The sequence below is a fragment of the Dendropsophus ebraccatus genome, chromosome 8, assembly GCF_027789765.1.
Source record: "Dendropsophus ebraccatus isolate aDenEbr1 chromosome 8, aDenEbr1.pat, whole genome shotgun sequence".
NCBI classification, from domain to species: Eukaryota; Metazoa; Chordata; class Amphibia; order Anura; family Hylidae; genus Dendropsophus; species Dendropsophus ebraccatus.
Window position 1 is genome coordinate 78,318,957 of NC_091461.1, and position 19,117 is coordinate 78,338,073.

The 19,117-nt window shown below is 40.8% G+C and overlaps 1 protein-coding gene across 1 annotated transcript in view; it reads right to left on the reverse strand.

Moving 5' to 3' along the window:
• Nucleotides 1-14,732, reverse strand: part of SH2D4B (SH2 domain containing 4B) — a 100,892-nt gene extending 86,160 nt beyond the window's left edge. Inside the window, exons 1-3 of the mRNA XM_069981858.1 lie at nt 14,708-14,732; nt 8,769-8,928; nt 4,710-4,857 (exon numbers count right to left, since the gene is read on the reverse strand). Of these exons, the coding sequence (XP_069837959.1) occupies nt 4,710-4,857; nt 8,769-8,928; nt 14,708-14,732 (333 nt within the window). The remainder of the gene's footprint in view (nt 1-4,709; nt 4,858-8,768; nt 8,929-14,707) is intronic.
• Between the last annotated feature and the right edge of the window lie 4,385 nt (nt 14,733-19,117).

Consider the following 19,117-nt stretch of genomic DNA (forward strand, 5'->3'; position numbering starts at 1 on the left):
TCAGCCATAGCGATGTGCTCCTGCCTAGTATGAATTGAGTTCTAGGAGAGATGACCAAATTTGTCTTTTTTCCTATGTTCCAGATACGGGGAGTAGCCGCCTCTACTTGGTCAGGTGGTTATTTTTAATAGTATTAGTTGGATCCTGCATGCTAAGAGCATAGGTTTATTATATGCCATGGAGAGGCTAAAGCATAGTGTAGGCTCCATCCCGGGCATGAGGTCACCTTTTCATGGTGGAATGGTTCACACTATTTGCAAATATTTATGGAGATTTTTTAAGCAGTTAGGGGGCTGCTTTTAGCAATTTTCATATCTGTTTTGGGTCTGTGTCTTGCCATTAGCGTGAGCTGTTGCATTTTTTGTGTTTTTGTGTTAATGATGTGAAGTCTTCAATGTCTTTTGATTTCACTAGTTAAGAGTGGGGGTTGTGGCTCCCTGTTGTCTTCTATTATAAGATCTGGAGTATTAAGACACTGGAAAACTGAAAAATTGGAGGCTTCAGTTTGTCATTTACAACCTTTCAGGGCTGGTTATTAAGGGGTTAATATTTTCCCCCTGAAATCATGGATGAGGAATTGGTTTAACCCTTGTTATTATACTGTATTGATTTTAGATACCTGACTAACCTGAAATGTTTATGTATTCTTTGGAAAAAAAAATCATAAAAATTAGAAAAAAAATATAAAAATAAATATAAAAAGGACAGCCCTGTGCATGCACAGAAGTTCAGGAATCCTTAAATACAGACTGTAAAAAGTATGCATTGCAGAATATAGCTGACATCTTACTAGTGCAATTTGAATAATCAGGAGGTCTTGGAATTATGTCATAAGAGAAACAGATAGCTGATCTCAGGAAGACCAGCCAAACGATAACACTGCCGGCTGCTAGTGAAAGCACTCAATGTCGTGAAATCCTAAGTGCATTGCCCCCTGGGAAACATAGGGATATCTGGCTAGTCCTGTGTTCTGAGACTCTTCAATGAGGCTCCATGGGCTCTTCTTTTGGAATTATGTTGTCCATTACTTGCAGCAGTAAGGTATAGTAACATGGGCACTATTCTCCGACATACCTACAAACTGAGGATATTCAATGAACTAAGAGGTCGCAGTGGGGATGCAGGAGCATGAAATGAGGTATGGATTATGCTGTACTTACAAATAGAAGTTTGTCTAGCCATATAAACACAATACTAGTAGTAGTTACCCTTACAAATCAATAAACTGCCACTCACTATAACGACTAGTATAAACAAGTAGGAGTGCATATTAAAACATTGTATTCATTACATTCAAAAGAAAAATAACATCCTAAATAAAAAAATGTTGCCTAAAAAAGTGTAATGAAAGAAAAATCTAGATTTTTTTTTTTATATAGGAACTAGTTGCAAGAAATAATTTGCATTAAAAAGTTAGCATATGGTGAGTATGGGGCTTTATTCACCGTAGCCTCGGAGTATGCCCTTCTTGGCTAGTGCTGCACTGCCTTGAATAGTGGTCCCTATAATGACAGAGTCTTTGGGGGTCACGAGTCTAGGGGTAGTACCAAAAGCAGGTTAAATATAGCAGGTTCACGAAACAGATAAGAGGTAAATTGAAGTTTTAGGAAAGACATGATGTCAATTCAGACTGTTCTATTACAGCCTAATTCAGCCTAATAAACCAGACTACCTTTTGTTATTTGTTTCTGACATGTCTGACAATAGAAAACCACACGTGCAGAAGCATTATTTTATTATATATAAGTAACCTCTGAAAAAGAAATAATACTTTATGGGGGGGGACACTAGCTTACTAACAAGAGAAATAAAGTAGTAGAATACCTTGGGGTTTTGCAGATTACTGTATGGTTTTATTTACTGTAGCAGAAAATAAATTTATAGAATAATTTCCCATTTAATCTTCTTTATGAGCAAAAGGATTCTGAAATCATATTGTCAAATATTATGTCATTATAATTACTAAAGTGAAACAAATAGTTTTCATTTGGTTGATGGTGAAGAAATCATTTGCATAAGTCTGGAAAGTAAATGCTCTTTAATGGACTTGACATTTTTTTAACTACACTTTTCCGACTTTAAATATGGTCCACTCATCATTTTAGGAGGGAGATTTGTGGAGTGTTAAATATTTTAGCATGGTTAAAGCACGCTTGTTAAGTGTTCTGCATATAATTCAAGACTTTGAATCCTTAATGAAGGCACGTCGCTGTGGGAATTGTATTCAGTACATTATGAATTTTAGCCGACACAAAATGTAAAATGCAAAAAAAAAAAATTAAACTATTTTAGTCAGAAATTACCAGAAATTTTGTATTATTATAAACAAAGTCATACTTGATTTAAAATTTCATAACCAGACATAAAGAACTTATACAAATAAGAATAACCATATGTCCAGACTTAAATCCAACACTGATTTTATAGTGTAGCTCTAGTTCCAGAGAAAGCTGGATAGAAGCTTAGAAAGATTGTGGGGGGTGCAGGAAAGGCACGGAGGGCCACTTCCTAAGTAACTAATCATTCTCCATAAAGGGAACTGCATTCTCATGAACAGATGACTATAAATGTTTACAATGCATAAAATAAGTAGTTACTGAATACAGTAAATGAGAGTTACTGGCTCCTAGAATGCACTCGACCCAGATACTGAACCCACACCAATGTGATCATTTTGGCATGGCTGGTGGGAAAGCCTTATTGAAATCTGAATTAGAAAAAAAAGCATTGAAATGTTTTCAGTATGGCCACTGAGTCTCTTAGTATGCTGTCCTGCATAGATAACTTCTCTGAAGTCATCTTATTATTACAATAAAGGTAACACCCCTATTATAAAGCTGTAAGAAGATAACACAGGATTTGCCAGTGACAGTAGGTAAAGGTCGTAGGTCACCGCCTCCCCTCCTTGCACAGTTAGCCTCAGCCTAAAGCCCCTATTACACGGGACAACTGATAGCAGCGGTCTGCTGCCGCCGCTCCTGTTCCTTGGTGCGACGGCAGAAGATCGTTGCTATCATAGTCGTTTGTCTTTCAACATGTTGAAAGACAAAGACTGAAACAATTAGCCGATATCGTTCATTTCGGCTGATCGTTGCCTTCGATTATCGTCCAAATATGGACAATAATCATTTCATGTAATAAGGTCCTATGTCTGCATATATCTAAATGCTGTCTAACAATACAGCTGCCTACAAATCGTGTACTAAAAATAAACAAAATAAAAAAATTAAATCAGAGAATAAATCAGCATCAAATAAAACAAAATGTGTACCAGTATCTGGTTTCAATAAAGTTGAAAAAATATATGCAATATACTCCAGGTTTAGTCTAACCCACCAGAGTACCAGAGGATCCTGTGTTAGGCCCAAAATTTATTAAAGAGTATGCCCCAAAATGCATTAAAGAGTATCATTATATGAAATTTTATATTTCAGGCAAGATACAACACATACCCTCACTACCTTAAAGGGGTAGTTCTGCAGACCAACAAAAAAAAAATCTAATCAACTGGTGCCAGAAATTTGTAATTTACTCCTATTAAATAATCTCAAATCTTCCAGTACTTATAAGCTGCTGTATGTTTTGCAGGAAGTGGTATTATTTTCAGTCTAAATAGCAGGATAGGTTTTCTATGGGGTTTTGCTAATGTTCTGGACAGTTCCTAACATAGATAGAGGTTTCAGCAGAAAGCATTGTGTAAGACTGGAAGAAAAACACCACTTCCTGCAGGACATACAGCAGCTGATAAGTACTGGAAGACTTGAGATTTTTTTAATAGTAAAAGTAAATTACAAATCTACTTATTAGTTTATTTATTTATTGTTTATTTATTGCCATACTACCCCTTTAAAGATGACTGGTTGGAGGATAAGGTATCAGAAAAACATTATATATATAATATTTTCTGTTAAGAAAAAAGGGTTACAGTTTCATACAATACAATTTTAAATGAGCTATAACATTTTTTTTCGGTTGCATTTGCAGAAATTATTACTGCAAAATGTTGACGTCCATAATTTTAATTAAGAATGTACGTTCTACACTGTTGATTATGAGACGCTGTATACAGGTAGCAAATTATTTAAGAGATAGTTAAATCCAGAATTCTACTTACATCTCAGCAGTAGTGATGAGCGAATACTGTTCGATCGAATAGATATTCGATTGAATATTGAGATAATCGAATATTCGATATTCGTACGAATATCCCGCGAATATTCGATAAATATTCAATAAGCGTTCAAATCCCCAGCTTCCGGTTTTACCCTCCAAATGGTCAAATAGATGTTTTTCACTAATCGAATACTTGTTCCCATAGACTTTAATGGGATTGAATATTCGATCGAATATTCGCGGGATATTCGTACAAATATCGAATATTCAAATATCTCACTATTCGCTCATTACTACTCAGCAGGTCACAGTGTGAAGCATTGACTGGTCAGTGTTCTTGAGCTGAGACAATATCATTTGAGTGTTATTTACTAAAGGTCAAGGAATAGCTCAATTGCAATAAGTTACTATTGTCAGTTTATACTGCATGGAATCACATGGTTCAGACTCTATACATATATAATCATAGAAAGTGCACCTAGAAATTAACCAAACTGTTTGCTAAAAAAAAGTAGATCCACATTGCATTAGTATGAAAAGCAATATTAGAGATCATGCTTAATTCTATAATAATCAAAAAATGACAAATTACCTACCCTTAATTCTTCCTGAAACTTCATTTCTAGTAATTTTGCTGCTTTCCGATCCTCAATTTCAACTTTCCATTTTTCAGCAACTATTCTTGCTTTTTCTTTGGCCATGGCATCTCGAAACTTCTTTTCAATTTCAGCCTCCTTCTGCTTCCTTGGTAAATTATGACATAATTAATAAATACATCAATAGTCAAAGAAATTTAAGTCAGGCCTATCATGTCTAAATTTACATGGTCCCTCAAGTTACAATATTAATTGGATCCGGGATTGTATGTTTAAAATAATTTATCTTGAGTCAGAAACTGGTAATTGGTTTGAAGCTCCAAAATGTCATCTCAAAATGAGAAAAAAATGAAGATTTAAAGAAAAATAAGCCCAAAACAAATATAGATAAAGCAAGTCCTTACATACAACAGTCAGGAAGAGCTACTGGAAACTATACATTACTTCCTAGGGCTGGAGTGTTTTCCGAGTTTTGTTTTACACAGAAGCCCGGAAAAATAAAAATGAAGCCGCCCTCACCTCGAGCCAAAGGAGCAATTCATCCTGGCACAGGTAAAGAGCAGTGCAAGATATAAACTATTATAGTGTACTATAGAGAGGAGATACTAGACAGCCAATCACTGCACGAACTTCAGTAATACTGGGTTTTTACCAATAAAATTGGTAGATTATTTTGCTATTTACATGAGTGTAAAATGAAGTAGCAGTTCAGTTTTGTTGCTGACTTTTGTCAGCCTCTAAAAACTCAGACAATGTGAACAACAAAGCAATAGAAGAAAGGGGCCTAAATCATACTTTCTATATTATGTGGGATGCCAAGTGCCAGTACATGGCAATGGTATTTCTAAATTGCACTGGACTCTTTGAACATGATAATGTGCTTTGCTGCACTGCAAAAATTATTTAGGAATGGTTCAAGTACATGACAAAGAATTCAAGATGATGGCTTGGGCCCCAAATTCCTCAGATTTCAATTTGCAGCCTAATATTAAGTTAAATCTTATTATTTTCCAGAGGAAAGCAAACAGCACTCCATAAAACATGTTTTGATTCCTATAATGGGTCCCCAATTGGTTGTGTCTCATCGCGAGCTGATCTATAGATACCTGCAGTTCTAGCTGTGGTGTTCTTTGTTGTTCCATATTATAATGACAGACAGAATTTAAACTTAGGGTGCATTAACACCTACAGGATCCACAGCAGATCCAAACTCTATTCCATAGCACATTGTTCCTATTTACAGACCATGCACAGAATGTGTGACTGCCCACTTAAGTTACCAACAGTAGTTAAATTAGTTGGGATCTAGCCATTTACAATAAATAAAGTGCACAGCTCATCTCCTCCCCCTCCCTGCACAATGAGATCTGCACAGGTCAACCACACACAGGAAGTCCCCTCCATTCTATGTCTATATTGATGCTATAAAGCATATAACTAAAGGCCCTATTCCACGGGTCGTTTAGAGGAGCAATATCGTTCGTATTCGGCCGATAACGGACGCTACGAACGATATTCGTCCCGTGGAATAGAGTGCAACGATCAGCCCACTCACCCGCTCGCTGACGCCGCGTTGAATAGCGGCGGCAGCGAGCGGGGAACGAGGAGCAAACGAGCGCTAATAGCGCTCGTTTGCTCCTCCAAACGACTCGTGGAATAGGGGCATAAGCTGTTGAAAAAGCAGCACAGGTAATATAGCTGTGGACAAAAATTTACAAAAAAGTTAAATAAAAATGTTACAATAAGAATACACAGATTACAAAAAGTTTGTTTCAGTACATGGCCATTGTAAGTAAAAAAAAAAAAAGTACTGCGGTCACATTAAAGTATCCGCTTCAGTCATCTTGGCACAATATATTACAGAAAATCTTCAGAGGTCTTGTGAAGTCCATGCTTTGAGAGGTCACAATTGTTTTGGCGACATAAATGGCATTAAAGTGTTAATGTCCTTTTTAAAAACATTTAACACGTTGTCCAAAGTGATCATAAGTTATAGCAGGGGTAAATGTGTTGTTACATTCCTCACTCCCCAGCTGGCCGCCTAATACAAGTGATTACAGGAGTCGGGCTCTGTAGACCTATAATGGATCATCTCCTGCTATGGGTTTGATTGGACAGACAGCAGAGAGTGACGCAAATGGCTTCACACTATTAACCAAGCTATCACTCACAATAGAGGTGGATTTCAGGATACTGAAAAGTGGCAGATGCAATATGTAGCCCAAATGGGTTGAATTTAAAGAGGTCTGTCAGAATGATGAAGGAGGATTCTCCTAAACTTTGGGTGCTATAGGCACCTGTGACTACCCACTGGTTATATTTAGTGTAAAAATGTAGAAGGCCTTTCCTTAGGTGGTTAAGGACTCTTTGATATGTGTTAAGGGATAGCTGTCTAAATGGGTGGCGCCTGCAATATTAGTCTAATGTTCCAGTGTGCTGGCTTAATCTCCGACAGGCTGCAGGCTGATCATAAGGGGTCTGCCTCTATGCTAAGGATGTCTTTAAAGGTAACCTAGATGAGCTGGGTTATGAAATATGATTCATCTCTACTGGAACACTGACAATTGCTAACAGGGCTGGTACTGTTACAGTTACAGACCTTGCAGATCTTGCCCAGAGACTTCCTGTTAGTGCAGTGCCTCTTTTGGTCCTCCATACAAGACTGGGTGTACTTGTGCTATGTTGGTAAGTTTCCATGTGTTGGTGGGCGGCACTCGTTGTCCTCCATGTTGCTTCTATAATGGACAGTGCCACTGAAAAAGTGCAGAACCCCCAGAAAACGTCTCAAGGGTGGTAACAGTCCCTCACAATGTTGCAGAAATGGTGCATAGCCTGATAGGGCACAATGCAGAGGGAGCACCACTAGAGGTAAGAACCAGAACCTGTAATGACTGGGCTACAGTCAGTGACAGGCAGGTTCAAGGAATCCTGCAGGCTATGCCATGCCTATTGGGATTATCTGGCACCTTGCGGGCCCCACCGATGGTGTAAGTCTTGATTTCCAAGGGGACACAATGTAGTGTTGTCAGGCATAGAGAAGGTCTGGGTTTCAGGAGGCCATTATTTCAGCCAGGAGACATAAGCTATAGCTCCATTATAGCTCCAAAAGCCACAAGGATAACTAGGATAAGCTGAAGCCCAGCATGGCCCTATACTTGCAATTGGGGAACTTCAGCAAAATTTCTCTCAATGACTTTAAATCCCCCTCCACTCTCTTTCAGTATTACCTTTAATAGTGGACAGGGCAGGCACTGAGCTGATAATTCCAGGTGATCTAAGGTCTACTCTGGGGAAGGCAGAAGACTGCCCCACTCACCCCACTTGTTTCATCACACTCCTCTAGATTTACATTCAACTACCTGAATTAAATATGATTCCTTCTCTTAGGGATGGGAGAGAACACGAGACCTTCCACCTTGTAGGGCTTGCCCAATGTATGGCCGAGGGCAGTTGCAAGTGTACTGTATGTATGGGAGCCCATCATATCATAGTCTACAATAAGTATCTACAGAGGCTAACAGTACAAATGTGAAGAATATTACACAAAGTGCATTCAACATTACAGCCAATAAACAGCACAAACTCAGTGGGACACTGCACTATATTAGCAAATAAGGAAAAAAATAACCACTCCAAAAAAAATCTTTAATTAAACATTTTTTTTAGATAGGTAGTCAATTGTATAACCAATAGGTGGTAAGCATCAATTTGAACCAACACATTTAGTTGTCTAACCAGAGATACCTAAAAGCTGTACGTAAAGGTCTCTCTTAGTCATCATAGATATCATGTATGACCCCTACTTTTCTGTATTGCCCTCAGCTTCTATGTAACAGAACTTTTGAAGTCTTTGTAATTAAAATATTTGCAGTTCTTCTTTAAATAATAGCTGCACTGAATATTTGCAAATATGAAATCCGGTTTTAATAAAAATGATAACCATTTACTTGTATGAACAAATCAAACTGTTTGATATATATATATATATATATATATATATATATATATATATATATTTCTATATATATTTATTAGATCCTTAATATTTCAATATCTCACCATTGTTCCTCTGCTTCCTTCTGAGCTTGATATCTGGCTCTCTCTGCCATGAGGTCCTCACATATTTGCTCATATGGCTTATCTCCCTGGGCTTCTCCCATAATCCAAACCCACACATCTCCATCAGCACCTTTTAGCCAATCAATATGTTTCGAATTATCTAGAAAGAATAAAAACATACATATAAAAAGCAAACACAAAAAAAGACGTTTTCATCTCCATTTATCTATTATCCACTTGTAGTGTCTAGTGGTGGGCCCTATTGTGGGCCCTAACACTTCTAGGCTTCACTGTGTGTTCACTGTAATGCACAACACTGCCTCTTTGACTACTCCACCCACACACTGCCCGGCAACATACAGGAGAGGAGGACTATGTAAGTACCTCAGTGTACAGCAGTGTGTGTATGTATATAAGTGTCCCTGTATGGGTGTATATATATATATATATATATATGACTGTGTGTGTACATGTATGTACTGTATGTGCCTGTGTGTACAGTAGGTATGTGTGTGTCTCTGTATGGGTATATATGTGCTTGACTATATGTGCCTGTGTATATGTAATTGTATGTGTCTCTGTATGCATTTTCATATCTGCATGTCTTTATGGGAATGTATGTATGTACCTTTATTTGAAGCATGTGTTTGTATGAGTATATATGTTCCTCTTTGTTTGTGTGTATGTGACTGCATGTGTCTCTATGTATGTATGTGCCTGATGGTATGTGTGTATGTCACTGAATGTATGTGCTTATGTGTACAGCATATCTGTGTGTGTGTGTCTCTGGATATGTGTGCCCTACCATGTGTGTGTATATGTGACTGTATGAGTCCCTATGGATGTATGTGCCTGGGTATATAAAGTATGTGCCTGTGTGTATATATATATATATATATATATATATATATATATATATATATATATATATATACACACACGAATGTATATATGTGTGTGTGTGTGTGTGTTTGTGTGTGTCTGTGTATATATGACACTGTGTATGGTCAGCTTTATCATACATAGGGCCAAGTTGTCAGATGAAAAATGCCAAAAAAGTCAAGCATAGCAACCATGCATGTGTGTGGTTTATGCTATGGTGGTATGAAATAATTAAACGGTGGTAATATGTGGTCAGAATTTGGTGACTGGGTTTGTCCCTTGTATAGTATTATTGGCCTTTATATAGTGGGTTTTATGCTTTAAGGGTCCGTTCACAGAGAGCAGAAGAGGCGGCATTTCAAGCTGCGCCTGTGCGAAAGGATGCCGCTTAAAATTCTGCCCATCCCACTGATCCAATGGGATTTCTCATGCGCTTCCACTCTCCTCTTAAAGAATTATTTGAGCGGAAAACAAAGGTGCAGAAGAAATCCCATTGAATCAGTGGGACAGGCTCTGTCTGTGCCTAATTGGGTGGGATGGGAGGGGGGCAAGCTAAAGTTTTGCACCAGGGCCCATCAGTTCTTAGCTACACCCTTGCGTACTGTATATGTCGAATGGGGAAAGTATTATGCATGCCTGGGATCTGGACCTGTGTCATACCCGATGGGTGCCATCTGCCACCTGTAGCCAGCACTTGTCTGTAATGAACATCTTTGGAGATGCCATTGGTGTTTCACAGATTCAATCACCACCCCCGCAATGTAATCGATGATGGCCAACTGAGGCCTCTGCTAGGCCACAAAGGCTGAAATGAAGTCTATACTGCTGCTCGAGTCTGCATGTGGCAGATGTGAAAAGCAGAACACCCATCTATTTGCATTACAGGTCAGGAAAAATTTATCAAAACTGGTAAAAAATGGAGCAGCTTTGATTTTATGACTTGCTTATGGCTCTTGCAACCTGATGGGTTGTTGGGTTGCTATGGACAAACTGCTTCACCTCTTCATTTTTTTTTTCCCCAAAAACTTTTTATTGGGGTATAGTACAATACAACACAAGATTCGTATAAAAGCATAATGTGAAATCGAGAAAGGTTTCAGAGAGACATGTTAAAGTCTTATCTAGAAAACTAGAAACTCTGCCGTAAAGGTGAAAACAGCACATCAGAGTGATGTTTATAAAGCACGGCTTCTATCTCCCTGCCAGAGATACTCAAAACGTAGAATTCACAGATTATGAACCAGTGTCGTATATCAAAACATGAAACATTCTATGTCCAACCAATTATCCCACCTTGCTTTGCGCACCCCTTCCCATCCTTTTATTATGCCACCAGGGAGTTCTTCATCCTCTAATTCCCTGACCCATTTCCGAAATACCCCCTCCTCCTCTTTTCGCAACATTTGCTTTTTTCAGTGTGGGATATAATGAGGAGATAGAGGCGGCTACATGGTTAGAGCTCATTACGTCATCAAAGTCTCCTGGAGTCTCAGCCTCTGCCAGACGCCTGACCCTTTTTTGGCAGTAGCTCTTAATTTGGTTAAACAGCAAGAATTTTTTATGCAGGCAAACCAAAATGAGTAGAAAAGGTTTCCCAGGATTGAAAGTGGCCAGTATCCTGTTGTAATAGATCTCCTAGTACAGGGGTGGGGAACCTTTTCCATGTCGAGGGCCGGTCGGGCATTAATAAAATCATTTGAGGGCCGCATACCGTGCGCGGCAGTTAGTAGTGTGGGTTTGCAGCACCCAGGGCAAGGCAAGGTATTGTTCGCCTAGTGCCCCTGCTATTGTAGTTAACCCCCAGCCATGTCCCTGGTAGCCTAGTTAACGCCCCCAGCCATGTCCCTGGTAGCCTAGTTAACCCCCATCAGGCATGTCCCTGGTGGACTAGTTAACCCCCATCAGTCATGTCCCTGGTAGCCTAGTTAACCCGCATCAGTCTTGTCCCTGGTGGACTAGTTAACCCCCATCAGGCATGTCCCTGGTAGCCTAGTTAACCCCCATCAGGCATATCCCTGGTAGCCTAGTTAACCCCCATCAGTCTTGTCCCTGGTAGCCTAGTTACCCCCCATCAGGCATGTCCCTGGTAGCCTAGTTAACCCCCATCAGGCATGTCCCTGGTGGCCTAGTTAACCCCCATCAGGCCTGTCCCTGGTAGCCTAGTTAACCCCCATCAGGCATGTCCCTGGTGGCCTAGTTAACCCCCATCAGGCATATCCCTGGTAGCCTAGTTAACCCCCATCAGTCTTGTCCCCGGTAGCCTAGTTAACCCCCCATCAGGCCTGTCCCTGGTAGCCTAGTTAACCCCCATTAGTCATGTCCCTGGTGGCCTAGTTAACCCCCAACAGTCATGTCCCTGGTGGCCTAGTTAACCCCCAACAGTCATGTCCCTGGTGGCCTAGTTAACCCCCATCAGGCCTGTCCCTGGTGGCCTAGTTAACCCCCCCAGTCATGTCCCTGGTAGCCTAGTTAACCCCCATCAGGCATGTCCCTGGTGGACCAGTTAACCCCCATCAGGCATGTCCCTGGTAGCCTAGTTAACCCACATCAGTCATGTCCCTGGTAGCCTAGTTAATCCCTCAGTCATGTCCCTGGTAGCCTAGTTAACCCCCCATCAGGCATGTCCCTGGTAGCCTAGTTAACCCCCCATCAGGCCTGTCCCTGGTGGCCTAGTTAACCCCCATTAGTCATGTCCCTGGTGGCCTAGTTAACCCCCAACAGTCATGTCCCTGGTAGCCTAGTTAACCCCCCAGTCATGTCCCTGGTAGCCTAGTTAACCCCCAACAGCCATGTCCCTGGTAGCCTAGTTAACCCCCAACAGTCATGTCCCTGGTGGACCAGTTAACCCCCAACAGTCATGTCCCTGGTGGACCAGTTAACCCCCAACAGTCTTGTCCCTGGTGGCCTAGTTATCCCCCCCCCCAACAGTCATGTCCCTGGTGGACTAGTTTCCCCCCCCCCCCATCAGTCATGTCCCTGGTAGCCTAGTTATCCCCCCCCCATCAGTCATGTCCCTGGTAGCCTAGTTATCCCCCCCCCCCCATCAGTCATGTCTCTGGTAGCCTAGTTATCCCCCCCCCCCCATCAGGCATGTCCCTGGTAGCTTAGTTATTCCCCCCCCCCCCCCCTATCAGGCATGTCCCTGGTAGCCTAGTTATCCCCCCCCCATCAGTCATGTCCCTGGTAGCTTAGTTATTCCCCCCCCCCCCATCAGTCATGTCTCTGGTAGCCTAGTTATCCCCCCCATCAGTCATGTCCCTGGTAGCCTAGTTATCCCCCCCATCAGTCATGTCCCTGGTAGCCTAGTTATCCCCCCCCATCAGTCATGTCCCTGGTAGCCTAGTTGTCCCCCCCCCCATCAGTCATGTCCCTGGTAGCCTATTTAACCCCCAAATAAAAAAAAATAAACATCCCACTCACCTCACCTCCGCCCAGGTCCTCTTCTCTCCCAGGTCCTCTGTGCCGGTCTTCTCCTGCAGGCGGCGCGCGATGAAATGACGTCATCGCGCGCGGCCCGCAGGAGACTGAAGACACGCGCCGCTTTGGAGGAGGAAGGAGCCGACACAGACAGCACGGCAGCTGTCACAGAGGATGCTGTGTGCGCCGGCTCCTTCCTTCCTCCAGAGCAGCGCGTGTCACAGGGGAGCCGCGGGCCGCGGGCCGCATCGGGAGGTCTCAGGGGCCGGATGCGGCCCGCGGGCCGGAGGTTCCCCACCCCTGTCCTAGTACCTTGACTTCCTTTGCTCGCCACTGAGAAAGCAGAGGTTGGCTCCCTCTTGAAGGTAAAAGATGATTGTTACATAGAGGCATATATTTAGACTGACAGTATGGGAGTCTATAAAGTTTTCGCACTGATTTCCAGGCTGCTGCATTTAGTGATTCCAGATTCTCAGCCGAAAGAGCTGAAAGAGATAGGGAATCAAGAAAGGCTCCACCGGGTCTTGCCTGTATAAGTTCTCGTAGAATTCTCTAAAAGCTTCTGCTATATCCTTAGAATGTTGAACTAATGGACTATGTTTATTGTGAACTCCCTTTACATAGGGGGGGACATACCGACCCCTTGCTAATTTGGCCAATAGAGACCCGGCTTTATTGCCAAATCTGCGGTTCTCCAGGGGATTCAGTACTGTGTTAAGGTCACCACCCACCAGAATGTCACGTTGGTCCATATAAACAGTATAAACTCAGACGTCCCATTTGGCCCTCTAACAGTACTCTTAGGTATCTACCCTCCTGGTCCTCCGTACTTGATATGATTTTACAGTTTAGTCTTTTGTGTAACAGTAGCAACACCCCCGCCCTGCCATTTTGTGCTGGTGCACTAACCACATGCGCTACCCATAATTTCTTCATCCTATGGAAATCTGTAGCATCTAAATGTGTTTCCTGTAAAATCGCGCAATCCACATTGAGGCGCTTCAGATAACGTAGCACCTTCATGCGTTTGGTGGGGGAACGTAGTCCCTTCACATTTCACGTTACAATTTTCATATTTATCTTATCAGCGAAATGGAGATAACCATAGCTGCGTAGGATGGTGCATCAGAAACAAGCTAGCGGTCTGGGCATACATTCTGTCTACTGTGGACGAGAGAAGAGAAGAAGAACCCTCCACCCCCCAACCTCCCCCCCTCACCTTCCCAACCTCCCCAACACCCTACCCCCCACCCTCCCTCCCCCGATTAACATCAGAAATGAAACATCAACTAACAAAACATTCGCAGTGTACTGTAGAACATCATCTGGACCTCACTTTTTTCGTGCGCCTGTACAGGGAACCACTGCATTTCCCCATACGGGAGAAAGCCCGACAGATATACTCTTTCCTCACTAGCACAAGCATCCCCCGGATCCCCCTATACAATCACTCATTGTGGTAATGATAACAAAAATATCCCCACCACCTCCAACTGAAATAATTGTGAAGTAAATATAACATAACAGGTATATTTCCCAGTAGAACTTAGCAGGCTTACAGTGGCCTAACAAAACTATAACATGCGCTAGGTATCGGCTACTCGCCGACATTGTGCGCCCAATACTTGATTCAAACTTACATCCAACGGGAAAGTCTTTCCACATGTTAAACCTCCTCCTGACACATCACCAGAACCAAAGTACCTTAAGTGCTACGTTTCCTGGAGTCCTCCATGTCCATCTGCTCTTGCTGTGCGTCGAGGAAGGCTTGTGTGTCATCTGGATTATAAAATATTTCCGTCTTTCCATCTTCCAGGAAGATACACAGAGTTGCCGGGAATTGAAGAAAAAATCGCAATTGGCGTTGAACCAGCTTGGTGCATATAGGGGCAAATGCCCTCCTCTTTTTTGCCACATCTGCGGAATAATCTCCAAAAAGTAGGATCTTGTGGCCCTGTACAACCAGTGGTGACGACATCTTCTTGGCGGCTTGTAATATCAATGCCTTTTACGCATAGTTCAGATATCGGACTATCACTTGCCTTGCCTTCTGGGTTGCTTGGCCGGGTGACGATAGTGGAGGCCTGACAGGGCCCAGTCTATGTGCTCTCTCTACGGTGCAGGAAAGTAAGAGACCCAACGCCTGATGGATGTCTACCGTACAAGTCTGGTTGATGAGCTGGGACAGTTTCCGGAAGACCTACGATTCTGAGGTTGTTCCTCCGTGATCTGTTCTCTAGATCATCTATCTTGAGTCCCATTGCAATATTTGATTTTAGCAGGTGCTTCACTTGGGCTTGCGTACCTAAAAGTTCATTCTCAAGTGTATTCACCCTCTGTTCCAGTTCACCTATCTGGGCTGAATGCACTGAAAGTTCACCATTTATCTGCTTTAGAGCCTCTACCACTGTAGCCTGCAGCGCTGCAGTGATATCGGCGCTAGTATTTTGGCTACTTCCACAGCAATTTGTTTGCAAGACAGTCCCATCTGTGGTCTTATGAACTCCTCTCCCCTTTCATCCGTGTCCACTTCCAGCGGAGAAGGGGGCTCTGGGTCGCGAGGTTGTGTCGCAGCATGCTGTAAGCCCTGCGCCATCCTGGATTGCTGTTTATCTTTATCCCGATTCAGCAGATATTTCTGTGGCGGCTGCTCACCGACCCGATTAATAAAATTGTCCATGGGACTGCTAAGCGGGAGGATAGTGGGGTGTTCTCTCACCCCAGAGATACTTGCTGTTCAAATGCCTAGATTTGTCGGGGTGTTAGGAGGATCCGGAGCGGAGCTTCCTCACACACAGCCACTCATGCATGCGCCGGAACCGGAAGTCCACCTCTTCATTTCAATAGGTTTGATAAATCACTAATCTTTTCTCACAAATATTCTACATAAGCTTCTAACAGATGCCCATAATGTTTGCCTATAAAGGAAATCCATATTATAACTACTGATTGTTTAATTTTTTTGAAATCTCTAAAACAGTCCTCTTCCACCACTGCAAGTCAATGGCTGGCCAATTACTGAAAGAAAGGGATGGAGTAACTGCTTTAATCCAAAGAGAAACATATCTCTGAGACTGAGTTTTTAGACCCTGACCAATCAGTAGAACAAGCGGAAAGACAACCGCACTGGCGCATGCTAATCTCCCCACTCTGTATCTGAGACCTAGACAACCCCATAGACATTTTGCATTTAATATGTCTCTGTGACATATAAAATAAAAAATAAAAAAAATCTTACAACAGTGCCCTTTAAACTTCCCAATAAAACTTTAAATTTCAATGAGGAAAACTTTGTATTATTCTTGTAAAGCTTATAAAGAATTTTTTTTAAAGGTGACAATAAATATATAATGTTTTTTTTTTCCACTTTAGGAAATACATTAAATAAAATCAAGGGTAAGTAAAGCATTAACCTTGAATATAACATTCATGAAGGAAGGAGCTGCTCTACAACATCAGTGTGGGGTATCCTGATGTAACTGTGCTATTTGTCATGATCAGGGCTAGATTTCCCACTTGGGGAAGTAAACACTTGGATTGCGGATCCTAGGAGTGAGGGTCAGTAATCACATCTGAGATGTCAGTTCCTAAGTAATTGTCTATGAATGCTCTAGTAGTTGTATTGATCTAAGCGGACTCTAGGCTAGAATTTTATATGCTGTAAAAAACAGAAATTTGTTAATGAGTCCTTTAGTTACTGGTCGCTCTATTTTAAAGAACTTATAACACAATTACTGATGATTATTATACAGGTCACCAAGGAAATGGATATATCATAGTAGTTTTGCAATGTTTCTACTTTTATTAGAATAATGCTTCTTTTTTTATTGAAGATCTCAATGAAAAACATTTGCTAGTAGTGACTAGGACAAAAGGAGTATGAATCCACAAGGCTATGCTATGACTAATAGCTCGAGTGAATGGTAGAGATATCAGTCATAGCTGAGTAGGAATATTCTCAATACTGGGTGCAACCCAGGGGGCAACCCGATTCTCCAATGTGAGCTGCTTTTTTCCCATGCCTAACTTGTAGAAAGCACTTGACAGTGAACCCTTAAACCCATGTATCCAGGGAATAATATAAAGACCATAAAATGTTTACTGACTGCCACATTTGGCATCTTGTTCTTTTAACTTACTGTATATAAGACAGCCTCACCAACCAAAACTAGTCTTCAAAACCCCCTGACTTTAGGGCAAGGCTCACACCACAATTTATGCCTCCAAGGATATGTTGGGAAACTGTCAAAATGACATGCTATTAGGCCTCTATGAGGGATCAGTGCAGTAATAATACTGCACAGGGGGATTTCAAGTTAGAGTGTAACTATTATATAAATAAAAATAAATAAATAAACATAGTTGATATTGCTACATGGTAAACAGCGTAAATGGAAAGTAATGCCAAAGTGCAAATATTCAGATTTTTGGTTACATCAAATCTGGAATAAGATTGTAATAAAAAGTGATCAAAAGCCACATATATGCTAGCTACCAACAGAAAGTACAGATTATGACGCAGAAAATGACACCTCAAATAGCCCTATAGACTGAAGAACAAAAAAGCGTTATAAGGATGGTAATAGAGCAATTTTAGACACATTTCATTTTCTTTTTTTTTAAGGTTTCTCTTTTTTTTTTTTTAAACAGTCAAATAAAATAAAAGTTATAAAAATTGCCTATTGTAATCGTACTGATTTAACCCTTTGATGACCAGTCCAATTTAAATTTTTGCATGTTTTTCCTCTTTGTGTCATAATGCTTGAATTTTTTCACCTTCAGATTCACATGATCCCTTATTTTTTGCAATACCAATTGTACTTTGCAGTGACAGACCTAATTTTTCCATAAAATATGCAGCAAAAATGGAAAAAAAAATATTTGGGTGGTGAAATAGTTCACCCTATGGTAAAACTGGCATGTTATCTCTATTCCTTAACCCCTTGCCTCCTCATCCTGTTTTGGCCTTAATGCCCAGGGCTTATTTTTCAAATCTGTCTCTCTTTATGAAGTGATAACTCTGCAATGCCTTTAATAATTTTATTTTCAGATTGTTTTTTCATGACTTATTCCTCTTTATGTTTGTGGTATACTTTGGTTAATACAAATGTGTGCAAAAATTAGAAAAACTAACATTTCTTTATATTCAAAATTCTCTTTTTCTAAAAAAACGATAGTCAAGTCACATAAATTAATTATTACTGCAACATCTACAACATGTCTACTTTATGGTGATGTCATTTTACTTTTTAGGATGCTAGCGGGCTTCGAAATTTTGCAGCGATTTTTCAAATTGTCTTGAAAATATAAAATTCTGATTTTATTAGAGATCAGTTCAGTTCAGTGAAGTGGATTTGTGGGGCCTGTATGTTAGTTACCCCAATAAATCCCTGCACTGTAAAAACTGCACCCCTCAAAGTATTCAAAGTCGCATTTCATAAATTTCTTAACCCTTTAGATATTTTGCATAAATTTAAGCAAGTTAGAGGAGAAATTTAAAATGTAAAAAAATTTTGGCCAGATATTCCATTTCAATCATTTCTTTCCATCTATCACAGCAAATACTGAGAATGGAACTCAATATTTATACCCCTTATTTCAATGTTTTTAGAAGTCCCCCATATGTGGCCACAGTGCATCACCTGACTCCACAGGCCTTAGACATGACAGAGAACTGGTGAATTTTCTGGCCTTTTTTTATTTCAGGTTTTTTTTAGCCATTCTACCATGCCACAAAGACCTTGAAGTGTCAAAATATTTTAGCAAGCCAAGTAGATGTTTTCATCTGTACCATTCTGGGGGCCATGTGACACCCTGATCTTTTTTAATTACATTTTTTAGAACGTGGTACAGATAAAAAACACAATTTAGCAGCTGTTTTTCACTATTTCTTTGCACGCCATTTACTATACGTTACATATGACATGTTATCGTTATTTATCAGTGCATTTACAGTGATATCTTACAATATCCCAGATCAGTGCAATTACAGTGCAGTGATATTTTATATAGCTTTTGTTATAGTTTATGGCATTTATACTATAAATTCT